Source organism: Barbus barbus, assembly GCF_936440315.1.
Source record: "Barbus barbus genome assembly, chromosome: 42".
NCBI classification, from domain to species: domain Eukaryota; kingdom Metazoa; phylum Chordata; class Actinopteri; order Cypriniformes; family Cyprinidae; genus Barbus; species Barbus barbus.
The window spans coordinates 12,532,667-12,548,707 of NC_136720.1; the positions used below are offsets into that span (position 1 = coordinate 12,532,667).

Here is a 16,041-nt window from a genome sequence, read left to right on the forward strand (position 1 = left end):
GGGGGCGGGTGTGTTCATCTTCACAAGTGTGTGGTGTACCTTCATATAGGAGTGTTCGGGAAGCATTGAGTTGGGCTTGTATACAGTTTTCAAATTTTTAGACCCTAATTCTAACGTCCACCTGCCTAGTCTGGCACTGGACACTCCCTTCACCTTCCCGTTTAAAAGAAGCTGCAAAGGTGTGTGCGGAGTATGTAATGTTACTTCATTGAAACCAAAAATGTATTCAAAATGTGACATTGCCCAGTGGACAGACAGGAGGTGACTTGTACAGGAGTCAAAAGCTTTTTCAACTGGGGAAAGTACTCGAGAAGCATACGCAATAGGATGCAGATTTCCCTGAACTTCTTGAAGGAGGACAGCTGAAAGAGCTTCCTCCGTTGCAGCTGTCTGCAAAATAAATGGCTGTGTTCTGTCTGGATTGCACAAGGTTGGAGCTTCAATCAGTGCCACTTTCAGTTTTTCAAAGGCTGTCTGATGATCGGGACCCCAATCTAAAGAATCATTTTTCTTCTTTTTTCCTGAAAGCTGAGTGTTCAGAGGTTTTGCAATGTCTGCGAAGCCTTCAATGAATTCTCTACAAAATCCCACTATGCCTAAAAATGACCTCAAAGCTGTTACTGATACTGGAACTGGGAGTCTCTAAATAATCAGGTGTACGCCCCCCTTTACTTATCTTGATGCCAAGATAAGTGACCTCTGACTTGAGCAACTGAGCTTTTTTTGGATTCAATTTTAGTCCAGCCTCTTTTAGTAACTGAAGCAGAAAAGCGCGTGCTGGAGAAGCGCGTGCTGGACGCGCGTTCAGATCAGAGGCGCGCTGTAAAGAAACATAAACAAACCCGGTTTTTATGGTATACTTTTCAGGCTATGCTTAACTTCGGCTTAATTTCAGCTATAAAATTGGAATTATATGATCTTTATAATGCGATTTGACTACTTTGATGTCTACACTTTATTAAAACCTTATTTCAGACATTAAATTCTGCAAACAATAGTTAAAAAAAAATACAGATTTCAGCATTAGAATAATCAGAAAAATCTGCAAAGTTTTAATTAGTTTACCTGGTTATGGCAACTAAAAATAACCTCTCTAGGACCAGATCGCTACATTATAATTTCTCAGCGAAGAGGAGGTTTTTTTTAAGTAACTAAACGCAGCTTTATTGTTTGTAGAGAGACGCAGGTAACACACTGTCATATAGATCATTAATCTCAAAAGTGCACTTTATAGTTACACAAGATCATTTGTGTAGTTCAAATCATAAAGGAAAATATTACTTTAGGATTGTAAGTGTTGACTTGATTTGAGACACATCAACAATGTTTCTGTGTACGGACTTATTTCTTTATTATAGCACAATATTTTAACAGCATGTAATATTTAAATATAATTTTATTTTTACTACTCAGCCAGAAATGAATCTGTCAGTCATGTCCCCAGGATGTCATTTTGCACTAGGACCGTTTTATTTGAGTTCAAAGGGCGGAATTTCCCTGATGAACGGATGTGTGTAACGGCCTTTTATGTCCCTTGCGCTTTTATTTTGCTCCTGTCAGGCTGTTAGCTAATCCGCCTTGTTCCGTTTATTTATTTTATCTTTTGTGATTTGTTTTTGAGCATATTTTTTCCCAATACAATTATATACCCACATTTTGTATGCGAATGTTCTTACTGAGTGCGCATTTACCATTGATGGAAAACTAGCAGGCGATGCTAGCAAGCTAAAGCTAGCTGCATTTCTGTGACACACAGGTGACAAAATAGCAACTACTAGTCTAAATAATTATGATTAATTGAATAACCTACTTAAATCTTTTATTATTTACGTCTCTTTGTTACACTAAATACATTTTCCTTCCAGAAAGAAATGTTGACAGTATTCTCCAGATCAGGGTCGGCTACTCCTGCCATATAGCCATACATTTAAAGTGCCTATTTTATTCTCCACAGTCTCTGTGTTGCAGAACCAGGATGAGGATGTTCTCAGTTTCACACAAGACGGCTTTTGTGGTCGATCACTGCCCGTACATGGCAGAGTCCAGCCGGCAGCTGATTGAATGTGACATGCTAACCAAAAGCCGTTCACAGGGTGTGATTCCTCTGGCTCCAGTGTCCAAATCTCTCTGGACGTGTGCGATTGAGTGCTCCATGGAGTACTGCCGGATCCTGTACGATATTTACCCCACCAATAAACTGGTGAGTGTATGGAAACTGGTTATTATAAACTATTAACTAGTATTGACACAGTTTCACGAATCTATTTGATTTAGATTCGATTCAGTATTGATTCATTGTGTCAATTTTTCTAAACTAAAATAAGTCAATTTTTCTGAAGGAAAACCAACTCAACTATTACAGTAATCTACGTGTAAAAGTACATTACTATATTATTGAAGGTTAAAATTAACAAGTTTTACGTGCGCGCACACATAATATAAACATACAAACAGTCATATTAATGCAAACATGATATATGAGATCACTACCAAGTTAAGTAAAAAATATAATGGAATATAGAGTGTATTTTTAGCACAATGCTCCTCTCTAGAGTTACAATGTATACAATGTAGAAAAATATAATGTTTTATTGACGTCTGACCACTGATCGATTACATGATACATTTCAATAAGTTGTACTGTTTCTTTCAACAAAATTTCTGACATTTATTTATGCTTATTTCTTGCTATAACTAGTACTAATAGGAGTGGATGATCTGTTTGTGTGCTGTGCTGCTTGAACAGAATTTAAAAGCTGAAACCAGTGTTGCCAGATTGGATGGACGATTTCCAGCCCAAAAGCTCACAAAAACCCACCTACTCCAACAAAAAAAAAAAACGCCCAAAACTTTAGCTGTCAAAATAATGTGATAGAATATCAATCAAGGTTAATAAGAGCCATTTTTAACTCCTTAAAGCAAAATAATGACATAATATAAATATAACGTTAGTTAAATTTCCCATGGATCAAATCGGGGCAAATACATTAAAGAGAATTACCAAATTATATGATTAAAATATGCAAGCAGACACTGTCAAAACGGCAATCAGGAAATTAACTGATTCCCTTGGAAAATACACACGCATCATTTTCAATGTCAACAGTCAGAATTTAAATGCAAAAAAGTGCCCAATATAAGTGATTGGAAAAAGCAACATAATTAGGTATTTCACACTCGTTCATGCACACCATGACAGTCAAAACTGTGTCATTCATTGATGCATACTGTATGATAATCTGACAATAAAAAAAACAAAACAACAACAACAACAATGTGCTTACCTTCGTGTCGCTCTATAATTTCACACAGAACTAGAGGAAGTCTTTTGTGAAGTTCATATTATAGAACATTACAGAACTTTGCACAGTCAAAACTAACAAGCAGCTTTCTAGGATATACCAATCTGGACCGTTTAAAAGATAAAAGACAGGATCGTATAGATATAAATAGATTTTGATTTCGGAGTTGCACTGATATTAGAGCCTTCGTGTCATCTCTCCCTCAACAGGGGTAATTCACGTTTTGAGAGTTAAAACACTCTCCCACTCTTTACCATGTAACTTATATTTAGGCATTATGATCACTTATACAGTTATATATTCTAAATCAGAACCGTTATCGTGCTAAAATCCGTCACCCATTAATCATCATGTCTGTCTGCTGATCCCTAGTGAATCAGCACCAGTCATCTTACTTGGGCTAGTTTGTTAACCAATTAGCCTATAGACCCTTTTCCTGATAGTAAACATTGTGATGTTTTTCTGTGGGCGGAGCTTAGGTGGTGGCAGAAAGATCCCACTGACTGCTTCACTAATGCTAGCTATGAAGTCTGTTAGCTTGTTTTTTTAACAATAACTGGAGAAATTTCGATTTTACCTGCATATGTGAGGTCACTTTCTGGGACCACGATTGTTATTTAAAAAGCTTAACTTTAACAGACGAAACCAGTTTTACACACATGCACACAGACATTATTTCATACACGACATAGTAGTGAGATGCGTAAGAAATCTTTAGACGCGCCCATAACAACAAAAGACAATACTTTATTGAACCTTTTCTGATAAGAAGTGTGCCAAACGCGAGCATTTTTGACGATCGTTTCAGTCCAGGCCGCTCGTTTAACCACAGCTGTCGTCGGTTTTTGTCTGGCAGTGGCAACAGCGTTAAAATTTAAATATTTCAAAATTCTGACTTTATTCTCGCAATTCCGAGATTATATCTCCCAATTCTGATAAGAAAAATCAACTTGTCATTCTCTCTTTTGAATTTATATCCCACACTTCTGCCTTTTTTCCCCCCTCAGAATGGACAAACTCACTATTGAGTTAAATCAAGTCCGAAATACGAAATATAAAGTTGCACTTGCGAGAAAAAAAGAATTTTGAGACAAAATAGGTAATGTTAAATGTTATAGATTTAAATAGTATTTCATGCTGTAACTAGGGCAAATATAATATGTTCCCAAATGAACTGCATATGTGAATATTATGTAGACCAATTGTTTAAATCAAATTTATGCTTTAAAAATAGATTAATCATAGCAGGTTTCATTCATTAGTCTGTCCGTTTAAACATCTGCGTTTAGCTTCAGATTGCGTTTTTGACGAAAGTATTCTATAAAAATGATTTGCATTCTGATTCTGACATCCAAAGGCACAACAATACATTTTATCTCTTATTCCGTGGATTTTTCCCGTTTCACTCCATTTGTTACCGTGTGTTTCTGCCGCCACAATGTGCGCGCAGCTGCGAGTAACGTAACTGTGACGGCTACATGAAATTGGTCTATAGAATTTATGTTTGAAAACCGCCAAACTGACCCCAAACCAGCCCAAATTCAAAACTGCCCAATCTGGCAACACTGGCTGAGACTTTGTTTCATATCAAAAGTAACAAAGCTTATTGTATAGAAGGCATGCTATAAAATATTTTTTTTTGTGAAATTTAATTCACCACTATTTTATGTACATCAACAGAAAACAGCATAGACTAATGAACTGATCTTAGGTTTTAAGAATCAATATTGGTCAACCCAGCCCAACTATGAGCTGTTTGCTATGGAAAAGACTCAAAAGAGTTGTGTGAAAATTCTTCAGAAATGTTCCTATATTAATGTTCCATGAAAAAAAGAAAAAAAAAACAGCATATGAAATTTAAGAATGAAATATGGGCAAGTAAATAATGACAGAATTCAATTTTGGGGGGTAAACTGTTCACTCTCAGGTGAACTACATCGTGAGCGATTCTGAGGTTCACATCTTGAACAGCTGGAAGCAGGAGCACCAGAACACACATGAGGTAAAATCATCACATCTGTACATCCATATTGCGCAGCCTACTTGTACCAGAGTAATCTGAGCATTGTGTTGGGCTAGTGTTAAGTGTATGTCTGTGGTGTTTGTTAGCTGATGGCAGCTTTGGCAGCTGTTGGGCCTCCAAACCCTCGTCAGGATCCTGAATGCTGCAGTGTCCTGCACGGGCTGGTGGCAGCTGTTGAATCACTGTGTAAGATCACAGAATATCAGCATGAGTTTCGTACTGCTCTGATGGACACAGCTGACAGAGTGGCCAACAGGGGGCGCATTATTTGTCTCACCAATGCCAAAAGGTGAGAACTAAAATATTTTTTTATACATATATTAAGCATTGAACTAAAAAAAGTGACAGCTAAACATTTATAGTATTACAGAATATATTGATTTCAAATAAAAACTGTTCATTTGAACTTCCTATATCAAATAATCCTGAAAAAAAACTAATTTATACAGCACAAACGTAAACATTTTTTTTTTCTTTATAATAATGAGAAATGCATCTTGAGCAAGACATCAGCATATTAAAATGATTTCTTAAGGATCATGTGACACGGAAGACGGTAGTAGTGACTGCTGAAAATTCAGCTTTGCCACAAACAGTTGCTTTAAATTGTAATTATATTCAGAGTATTGCTGTTTTTACTGTATTTTTCATTACGTAAATGCAGCCTTGGTTAGCATAAGACATTTTTAAAAACATATTTAAATAAGTTGTCATTTTTCCAAATTATTGTTTTCTTTTTTTCCACAAATTTCTTTCTGTCTTTTAGTGACACTCATGTCAGAATGCTGGAGGACTGTGTGCTGGAAACCATTCAGGAGCAAAACAAACGGGCAGCAGGATCTGACAGGTGAGTTTTGATATCTCTGGAGTCCTTTTTATTCTCTTGCCATTAACATGCTCATATTCTTTCTGTTATATGTTTTTACTGTGCAGACTGATGCCAATTCAGCAGTGTGAGCTTGTGCTGGTCCACATCTATCCTCAAGGTGAAGAGACTCTGGTCTCAGATCGGCAAAAGAAAGAGGTAGCATCTCTGCTATAAATGAAAATTACTTTACATTGGGATTTCTGTAAGAATAATAATAATTAAAAAAAAAATCTGAGTTCTGAGCTTTCAATCAAACCAACCAGCTCTGAAATTAATTATAACATTTGTTATGAAAAGATTAAATATTTTAAAAAACAGAAAAGTGTTTGATTGCTAACACTACTTTTAAAGCATGTAAGCAGCAGTAAATGTCTTATTACACTTCCCATTGTGTTATTACATGTTCAGTGTTAAACTATATTGAAAATGTTTATTTTTGGTCTGTTTTGTGTGTGTGCAGCTCTCGTCAGTGTTGAGCAGCGAGGTTCACAGTGTGCGAGCTGGACGGTATCTAGCCAGTAAACTGAATGTGCTGGTTCAGCAGCACTTTGATTTGGCCTCCACCACCATCACAAACATCCCCATGAAGGTCAGACTTACTGTCAAACATCTTCCTCTCTGCCTGTCTCCCTCTTCCTCTCTTCATCACTTGTTTGCACTGTATCGGTTGCTTACACAGCTGCTGTTTTCATGGTTTATTGTTTGTTTTGCTAGCCTACATTAAATGTCTGTGAGCAGGTCAGTACTTTACAAGAGCTACTATTACTTATCCAGATCAAAACCCCGCCCTCTCATCCAGCTCTTGCTAATCTCTGATCATTAATGGGAGCTTTAAAGAGCTTTCATTTAATTAGGCTGTACTACTTTTAAAAGCTTTTTCCTAAGCACATCTTAATGCGTTTGTCTGTATCTTTTATACGACTGTTGTAATGTTTACAGTCCAATATAATATAAATTAAGCAAAGTAGTTTTGTATTTAATTATATATTTAATTTAATGTAAAATTTAAGTCAACATAAAATCTAAATTGATCCTATTTACTTTCTTAATGTGCATTCCTGGTCTTATGTGTATACACAATAAATATACACAGTATACACATATATTATGTTTTTTGCATTTATTGTTTCAGCCGTCTGTTGCCAAATAATTTTAGAATTGAACGGAAATCTCAGGTACATTTAAAACGTTTTGTAAATAAATTGTTCACAAACACTGTTTTGTAATAATTTGTGATTCAGTAAGCGAGTCGAATTAATTACAAACCATTCCAACTGGTTCATAGGAGTTTTTGATAGATTCAAAAGAACCAATTCATTTGGATCACTGTGATTTAAATCCACTTTTTATCATTAATTCATAACATATAAAATCAAGTCCCACACCTTTTTTTAAATCTTTATTAATAATCATTTTCGCTCTAAAAATTGTCACCATTAAGGAAGTAAAATGGGTTGCAAATGTCATTTCATGTTGACTTTTTAATATAATTAAAAAGGTTTTGTGCTGCACATCCATGCTCTCCGAGGAGTGTAGACCTGTATGATTAGCAACCAGCTGGATGGAGAACCGTCCCTCTAGCACCCCTTTCAGCCCCAGACCTCCTCTCTATCGGGGTGATTTCTCTCTTGCTTTTGCTCTCCCTCTCTCTCTCTCTCTCTCCTGGGTGATTTATCTTGCCCTGGCTGGGTGTGGCCGGATGTAAAGTGTGTTTTCTTGTTTTGGTCGTTTGTGTTTTAAAATCTGCAGAAACACACAGTAGATTTAGGATGTGTTTGAGCCCAGGATGAAACATCTTACCCCATGGAGTCCACCCTTCTCTGTTTTCCCTCTGTTCTTCTCCTGTTTTTAATGTGCTCTATTTGTAGCTTACACCCTCTGATCTCCTCTGCATATAAACCAGCTGGGAGACTCCGAGGACTTCATGGACACCAGATCTGTGAGGGCACAGTTATGTTATAATCTGTGCTCTTCAAACATGAAAGCAGCAGTAGATTGTGTTTTAGTAGTGTAGAGGCCCAGCTGCTGATCAGTGTGTGTATGTGTCTGTGTGTATGTGTAAAGGAGGAGCAGCATGCTAACACTTCAGCAAATTATGACGTTGAGCTTCTGCACCATCGAGATGCGCATATGGAATTTATTAAGAGTGGTGAGTGATCATTCTCTTGCATCAATAATTCAACACAGCCTTCATTTCACTGCGTAAAGCATTTGGACATTAGACCACAGCAAATGTTCTTATCCCTTACAGTGCATGAAAAATGTGAATATGCAAACATTTTAACATGACATGTTATCTTATACCATGCTGTAACTACAAAAACTATTTTTAATAATTAAAAATTTAGAATTTTAAAATTTCAAATTACACTACAGTAAAACTAGTGTGATGCAAGAAAAGAGTTTGAGACTTTTTTGCATAACTATCTATAAGTGTAAAAGAACACAATTATCTATATAAACTCCTTTGAAATCAATGGATTTGATTAAAGGGATAGTTCAACATAAATCCAACACTTTTGTGGCATGTGAAATGAGAAGTTTAGAGGAATGTTATTCATGTTTCTCATGTTTTGTGTTTAGGTGATTTGCACATGGCCGGCAGCACCAGCAGAGACAGTGGGCTGAAGGAAACAGTCACTCTCAAATGGTGCACTCCACGCACCAACAGTGTAGGTGAGTGGAACTCTGGGAGAAGTTTTCTTCTTTCTTTCATATGACAGATTAATAATTTTCTTTTTTCTTTTTACAGAACTGCATTACTGCACAGGGGCCTATCGCATTTCTCCGGTAGACGTTAACAGCAGACCATCTTCCTGCCTTACCAACTTCCTGTTGAATGGTGTGTGTGCACAGTCCTTTGTTCCACCATACATTTTTTTTCTTATTGAATATACTGTATGTTTCACTTTTGGTAACAGAGACAGAGAGAGGCTCAGTGATATGAAACTATGGAAGTACTTGCAATTTTGTATTTTTTGTCTGGTGTCTTCTCAGGTCGCTCTGTGCTCCTAGAGCAGCCTCGCAAGTCAGGGTCAAAGGTCATCAGTCACATGTTGAGCAGCCATGGAGGAGAAATCTTTCTGCATGTTCTGAACAGCACACGCTCCACACTAGAGGATCCACCCTCCATCAGCGAGGGCTGCGGTGGACGAGTGACTGATTACCGCATCACCGTAAGCTCAACAAGCGCTCCTTGACTTCCTAGATTTTTTGCTGCATCCCCATCATTACCATAATTATGACGTTCCAGCCTACAAGCATGTAATTGCAACTTGCTTTATAAACTACCAAGCGAAACAGCAGATGCTTAAACTGTTAAACTTAGTTATAGAAGTACATTAGTAGTGGTGAAGCATTTCACGGTTCACTACAGCGAAGCCACAAATGCTTCCAATTTGCCGCTATGCGTGTTTGCCAACAAATTTGAGGACGTTGATACCCTAGTAGAAAATTGTCTCCTCGTAATTACAGAAATTGCAGCAGCATTGTATAGGGATAGAGTTATATTTCTTTTGTTTGGCTGCAGATTAAATCTTGTTAATAATTGTCTGCAGGACTTCGGTGAGTTTATGCGTGAGAATCGTCTGACTCCATTCCCAGACACAATGATCGATGCAGCAGGCAGAGCTCCAGTGGAGAGAGCCAAATCACAACTTGAACGACACACACGATACTGGCCAATGATCATCTCCCAGACTACCATTTTCAACATGCAGGCGGTGAGGGACACGATCTTAATCTATGGTTCTCAACCACTTTGGGGCCTTCACAAACTTTTTATATGTAAAAAATATTTTTATATGTAATAATAATTTTAATGATCTAACTTAAAATGCCTAAAGTGATAGCTCACCCAAAAATAAAAATTCTGTCATTAATTACTAACCGTCTTGTCGTTCCAAACCTGTAAGACCTTCCTTCATCTTCGGAACACAATTTGATATATTTCTGATTAAATCCGAGAGCTTTCTGACCCTGCATAGACAGCAACATAACTGACACATACATTTTTTGGGTGAACTAGCTATCCCTTTAACTAAATCAAGATAAACTGAAATCATAATATATATTATACTATACTATAAATATATAGTTCTGTTAATGGGATATTATATAGTGGCCTTCAAGTCAAAAAAGGTTGAACCACGCATCTTGATGCTTAAGCACTTAATCTGAGTATTTCTTTTCTGCAATGAAATCCTGTTTTGAATCATTTTTTTTGGTGGGAGGAGGCAGTCATGGCTTGTTTGAAGTTATATTATTATTTATATTTTGGGGAATTGGGATCATTATTGTGTGTATATTTCAGGTGGTACCATTAGCTAACCTCATAGTGAAGGACACTCTAACAGATGAAGATGTGCTGACCTGTCAGAAAACAGTCTATAATCTTGTTGATATGGAGAGGAAGAGTGACCCTCTGCCAATCTCAACTGTTGGCTCCAGAGGAAAAGGACCCAAACGGTGAGAATATCACATCAGGATTCAATCTAAAGGTTTCAAGTTGTCTTGCTGTGTTGCTTTGGTTCAAAACCTAGTGAGCTGCTTTGCTATCTGCTGCCTACATAGTCAGCTGCCTGCAGCATGTTAACAGAAATGGAGATTTTATTAGTCTGCCAATACATGTTTGCTATGTATGTTAATGCTGATGTTTTTATGTAATAGTGATGAGCAGTATCGAATCATGTGGAACGAGTTGGAGACATTGGTAAAGGCGCATGTGGGCATCAGTGAGCGGCACCAGCGTGTGCTGGATTGCATCAGCGCTTGCCGGAGCAAACCACCCGAGGAGGAAGAAAGGAAAAAAAGGGGAAGAAAGAGAGAGGACAAAGAGGACAAAACTGAGAAAAATGGCAAGGACACAGAGGAGAAGGGCTGGACCACAGACTCCGAGAGGTTGGTGTTAGTGAACAAGATGCTGACATTCACAAGCTGCAGCTTGTAGATTAATGACTGTGGATTTCCCGATCTGTGTTTCTAATGTATGTGTCCTTTTTCCTCCTCCAGGCTGAAGGGCGTAGTGGAGCGAGAGAAGGATGAACCGAGTGAATGTGAGATCATCAAAGATTCACCAGATTCTCCGGAGCCCCTGAACAAGAAACCACGCTTAGCTACAGAGGAGCAACAGCCTCCAGAGAAATCTAAAGGTTCACATTTATCTTTTATTGTAAAATCAATCCTCTGTTGTGATGTATGAATGCTCCTAACCTATAAGCCTAAACCTAGCTTTACAAGATACAGTGTGAGATCACCAACATGTTCTGCTTATAGAATACACACACTTAAATGCAGCGGCTGCTCCTGGTCCAATTTACAATGGTGATAAATGCTTTGTGTGAAGTGATAGTGAAGTGACATTCAGCCAAGTATGGTGACGCCATACTCGGAATTCGTGCTCTACATTTAACCCATCCAACGTGCACACACACAGCAGTGAACACACACACACCGTGAATATACACCCGGAGCAGTGGGCAGCCATTTTATGCTGCAGCGCCCGGGGAGCAGTTGGGGGTTCGGTGCCTTGCTCAAGGGCACCTCAGTCATGGTATTGAGGGTGGAGAGAGCGCTGGACATTCACTCCCCCCACCTACAATTCCTGCCGGCCCGAGACTCGAACCCGCAACCTTTGGATTACGAGTCCAACTCTCTGACCATTAGGCCACGACATCCTGTGATGTCACACCTTGAGATTCCTATGTGTGGACATTCATGATGTTTTAACACTCATACCCGTTAATGAGAAAACTAGTAAAAGAAGTGTCAGCTACGTCAGAACAGTCAAGTTACTTGTACAGCACGGCGTCATTTTATGGTCAGGATTAGGTCCTACAAGCCAAGTCAGAAAGGTCGTCATCCCAAGTGTATAAACAGGCAAGTCAGAATGTGACATTATTAGGTACAGCAGCCAATCAGATATATGATGTCAAATATCGTCTCTTCTTTTGCAGGTCCTGTGTCTCTACTTACCCTTTGGACTAATAGAATCACTCAAGTCAACTCCAGGAAGCATCAGGAGTTTGCAGGAAGATTAAGTTCAGTCAATAACAAGGCTGAACTTTACCAACATCTGAAAGAAGAAAATGGGTGTGTTGACCTCACTGTCTACCCTGTGATCACATTAATCAGTCATTTGTTTTTGTTTACTCACTGCGTTTTCTTTATTAGGATGGATGTTCATGAGAATGGAAAAGCCGCCAGATGATATGTGGAACACGCCTCTTCTCATCTCTGCAGGAACATTGATTTGTTGAGAGGATGTGATGTGACCTTTGGCATGATATCAAATGATGTTTTTGCCAGGATGCTGGTTTTGTGCCAGACCAAGCAATGTAATGTTTTATAAGGACACACTTTTTATATGCTTTAGTTTGTACAAAGAGTCTGTAATATTCTGAAACAGAATAAAGAAATTGTAAACTGTGTTAATGTTCATGTCGATGTGAATGGTCTTTGATTAATGCAAATTTTCTTAATCATAGTTTATTTACTTGCCTGTATATAACTTTCAGTATCTCACAGAAGTGAGTTTTGTAAATATTTTATATCTTTTCATGTGACAACACTGAAGAAATGACACTTTGCTACAATGTAAAGTAGTGAGTGTACAGCTTGTATAACAGTGTAAATTTGCTGTCCCCTCAAAATAACTCGACACACAGCCATTAATGTCCAAACCTCTGGCCACAAAAGTGAATACACCCCTGAGTGAAAATGTCAAATTGGACCCAAAGTGTCAATATTTTGTGTGGCCACCATTATTTTCCAGCACTGCCTTAACCCTCTTGGGCATGGAGTTCACCAGAGCTTCACAGGTTGCCACTGGAGTCCTCTTCCACTCCTCCATGACAACGTCACAGAGCTGGTGGATTTTAGAGACCTTGCGCTCCTCCACCTTCCGTTTGAGGATGCCCCACAGATGCTCAATAGGGTTTAGGTCTGGAGACATGCTTGGCCAGTCCATCAACCTTTACCCTCAGCTTATTTAGCAAGGCAGTGGTTGTCTTGGAGGTGTGTTTGGGGTCGTTATCATGTTGGAGTACTGCCCTGCAGCCCAGTCTCTGCTTCAGTATGTCACAGTACATGTTGGCATTCATGGTTCCCTCAATGACCTGTAGCTCCCCGGTGCCGGCAGCACTCATGCAGCCCTAGACCATGCCACTCCCACCACCATGCTTGACTGTAGGCAAGACACGCTTGTCTTTGTACTCCTCGTCTGGTTGCAGCCCCACACGCATGACGCCATCTGAACCAAATAAGTTTATCTTGGTCTCATCAGACCACAGGACATGGTTCCAGTAATACATGTTCTTAGTCTGCTTGTCTTCAGCAAACTGTTTGCGGGCTTTCTTGTACATCATCTTTAGAAGATGCTTCCTTCTGGGACAACAGCCATGTAGACGAATTTGATGCAGTGTGCGGCGTATGGTCTGAACACTGACAGGCTGACCCCCCACCCCTTCAACCTCTGCAGCAATACTGGCAGCACTCATACGTCTATTTCCCAAACACAACCTCTGGATATGACGCTGAGCATGTGCACTCAGCTTCTTTGTTCGACCATGGCGAGGCCTGTTCTGAGTGGAACCTGTCCTGTTAAACCGCTGTATGGTCTTGGTCACCGTGCTGCAGCTCAGTTTCAGGGTCTTGGTAATCTTCTTATAGCCTACGCCATCTTTATGTAGAGCAACAATTCTTTTTTTCAGATCCTCAGAGAGTTATTTGCCATGAGGTGCCATGTTGAACTTCCAGTGACCAAATGAGAGAGTGGCTGTATCCGAAATCGCCCCCTATACCCTCATTCACTATTCCCTACATTAGTCCACTCATATAGTTCACTTGAAGGAATGAATGAAAACGAGTGAGTGAATTCGGACACTAAGTGCACCGGAAGGACTGCCGCTTTTGCATAGTTTGCTTCCTGTTAAATAATCATTTGAAACGGGCAGCTCCAATAGTAAGATTGAAGGATTTATCTTGAACTCTGTCACGGAAATTATTTATAAACCCTAATAGTCAATTTACAATTAATTTTGTATCTTTGTTGTATTCCACTGTATTACGCCGTGGACGAGCGCTTCTAAAATCAATGAATGGATGATTCAGCTGCGGGCGCCATCTTCTGGTGAGACGCGGGAATTCACTCGGCGCGCGACTCTCGCAGTGCATTCTGGGGATTCTCTAGCCGTTGAGTGTACATCACTTGTACACTGGTTTTTGCGGTGCATTGTGGGATTGAATGAGTGCACTCGAGAACATCCACTAAGGTTTCGAACACCACTTAAAATGGCCGTCCCCTCAAATAGTGCACTATTTGAGGGTATAAGGGGCGATTTCGGATACAGCCGAGCGATAACACCAAATTTAACACACCTGAGACCTGAGAACACTAATGAGTCACATGACACCGGGGAGAGAAAATGACTGTTTTATTTAGGGGTGTACTCACTTTTGTGGCCAGCGGTTTAGACATTAATGGCTGTGTGTTGAGTTATTTTGAGGGGACAGCAAATTTACACTGTTATACAAGCTGTACACTCACTACTTTACATTGTAGCAAAGTGTCATTTCTTCAGTGTTGTCACATGAAAAAATATAATAAAATATTTACAAAAATGTGAGGGGTGTACTCCCTTCTGTGAGATACTGTAGATGTTCAGAAAGCATCACCACTTACCTCTGGAAATATCAAGGGATGGTAAATACACTTTATTTCATGAACCCCCTGATTCCAACATGTTTTATATGTTATCTTCATCAGGACATTCCCTTTCCCAAATTGCACCTTCAGTAGTCCCTGTGATCCTCATCCAAGTCCACATTTTGGTAATGTAATTGTAAACGTTCACTGTGGCCATATGAAGGCACTTTCTTCAAAAACATTTATTTGTTGTGCTCATTGAAAGTCTGCTCGCATTCCTATAGCAGTTGCAAAGGCTCAGTCCGAGGGCTGTCCTACCTACCTGTCAGCGTATGTATTTGCATACTTCAATGCATCATATTTGTGCACATACGTAATCTGCGCGTTCCATTGCGCAGACTGAGCAAGAATGGAAGGTGTTATTATTGTAATATTATGCACTTTGTACTGTAATGTTTTTTCACCAATGAATGAGCCATTAGGTAATCTGCCATCATTGCATTCAACCCTCCACCAGCGCCGTCTCTCATCGTGTTGCCGGTTAGCCTCTGGTCTGCCTGTGTGTGTTCATGTGTTTTAGAGGAGGTATGACTTCTAAAACACATGTAGGTTAGTTGTGTATAGGTTTATAGTGTTTTTTACTTCATTGTTGTATGTCTGTATTTATGTAGCACCGTGGTCCTGCGAGGCACGACATTTCGTTCCACTGTATGTCCCCACATGTAGCGGAATGACAATAAAGCTCAACTTGAACTTGACTTTGGAGAGTGATTTGCAGGGAGGGTTGGATCTTATGCTTTCAAAGCTAGCATGCTATTTTTAGCCTCTCTGAAATCGCCTACCCTACCTTTAAAAAGGCTTCAAAAGTGTGTTTGCTGGAAGTGCTTTGACACTGTAATGAACAGAAAGAGGAATCTAGCCAAGGATAGAGGAAGTTAGTGTAGAGTTTTCTGACTCCAGTGAGGACGAGGCATCTGGTGGTGTTGATATATGCGATCCTAATGCTTGCTGTCAGACTCTGTGCACATATTGAGCAGAGGTGAAAGTGATTGTTTATGTGGGATTTGATTCCTGGCATGCAGTGCCCCTTTTCTCAGTAGAACTCTCCACCTCTGCACTGAAGGAGCCTGCAGTCATTGGATTTGAGTAAAATCCATCCAACAGGGCAAAATAACTGCCCTGGGCTACTCTGCATTCTCAGTGC

General features: G+C 39.3%; 1 protein-coding gene across 2 annotated transcripts; it reads left to right on the forward strand.

The window, feature by feature from the left end:
• Positions 1–811: 811 nt before the first annotated feature.
• Positions 812–12,621, forward strand: LOC306861162 (integrator complex subunit 13-like). 2 transcript variants are annotated; one of them, XM_079403290.1, is made up of 17 exons: positions 812–1,756; positions 1,955–2,200; positions 5,230–5,304; positions 5,412–5,614; positions 6,092–6,172; positions 6,259–6,349; positions 6,654–6,782; positions 8,258–8,342; positions 8,777–8,869; positions 8,946–9,035; positions 9,191–9,369; positions 9,751–9,915; positions 10,506–10,660; positions 10,862–11,092; positions 11,204–11,343; positions 12,148–12,283; positions 12,365–12,621. In XM_079403290.1, exons 2-17 carry the CDS (start codon positions 1,976–1,978, stop codon positions 12,399–12,401), a joined length of 2,115 nt encoding a protein of 704 aa, XP_079259416.1. In that variant the 5' UTR covers positions 812–1,756; positions 1,955–1,975; the 3' UTR covers positions 12,402–12,621. The 2 variants fall into 2 exon arrangements, with proteins under 2 accessions (XP_079259416.1, XP_079259417.1); XM_079403291.1 differs by having other exon boundaries at positions 1,500–1,756; positions 1,969–2,200.
• Positions 12,622–16,041: the final 3,420 nt, after the last annotated feature.

Coding starts and splice junctions, on each gene's coding strand:
- LOC306861162 (XM_079403290.1), top strand. CDS start 1,976: ATGAGGATGTTCTCAGTTTCACACAAGACGGCTTTTGTGGTCGATCAC. Junction 9,370..9,750: donor TGACTGATTACCGCATCACC/GTAAGCTCAACA, acceptor AATTGTCTGCAG/GACTTCGGTGAGTTTATGCG. Junction 12,284..12,364: donor CATCTGAAAGAAGAAAATGG/GTGTGTTGACCT, acceptor TTTCTTTATTAG/GATGGATGTTCATGAGAATG.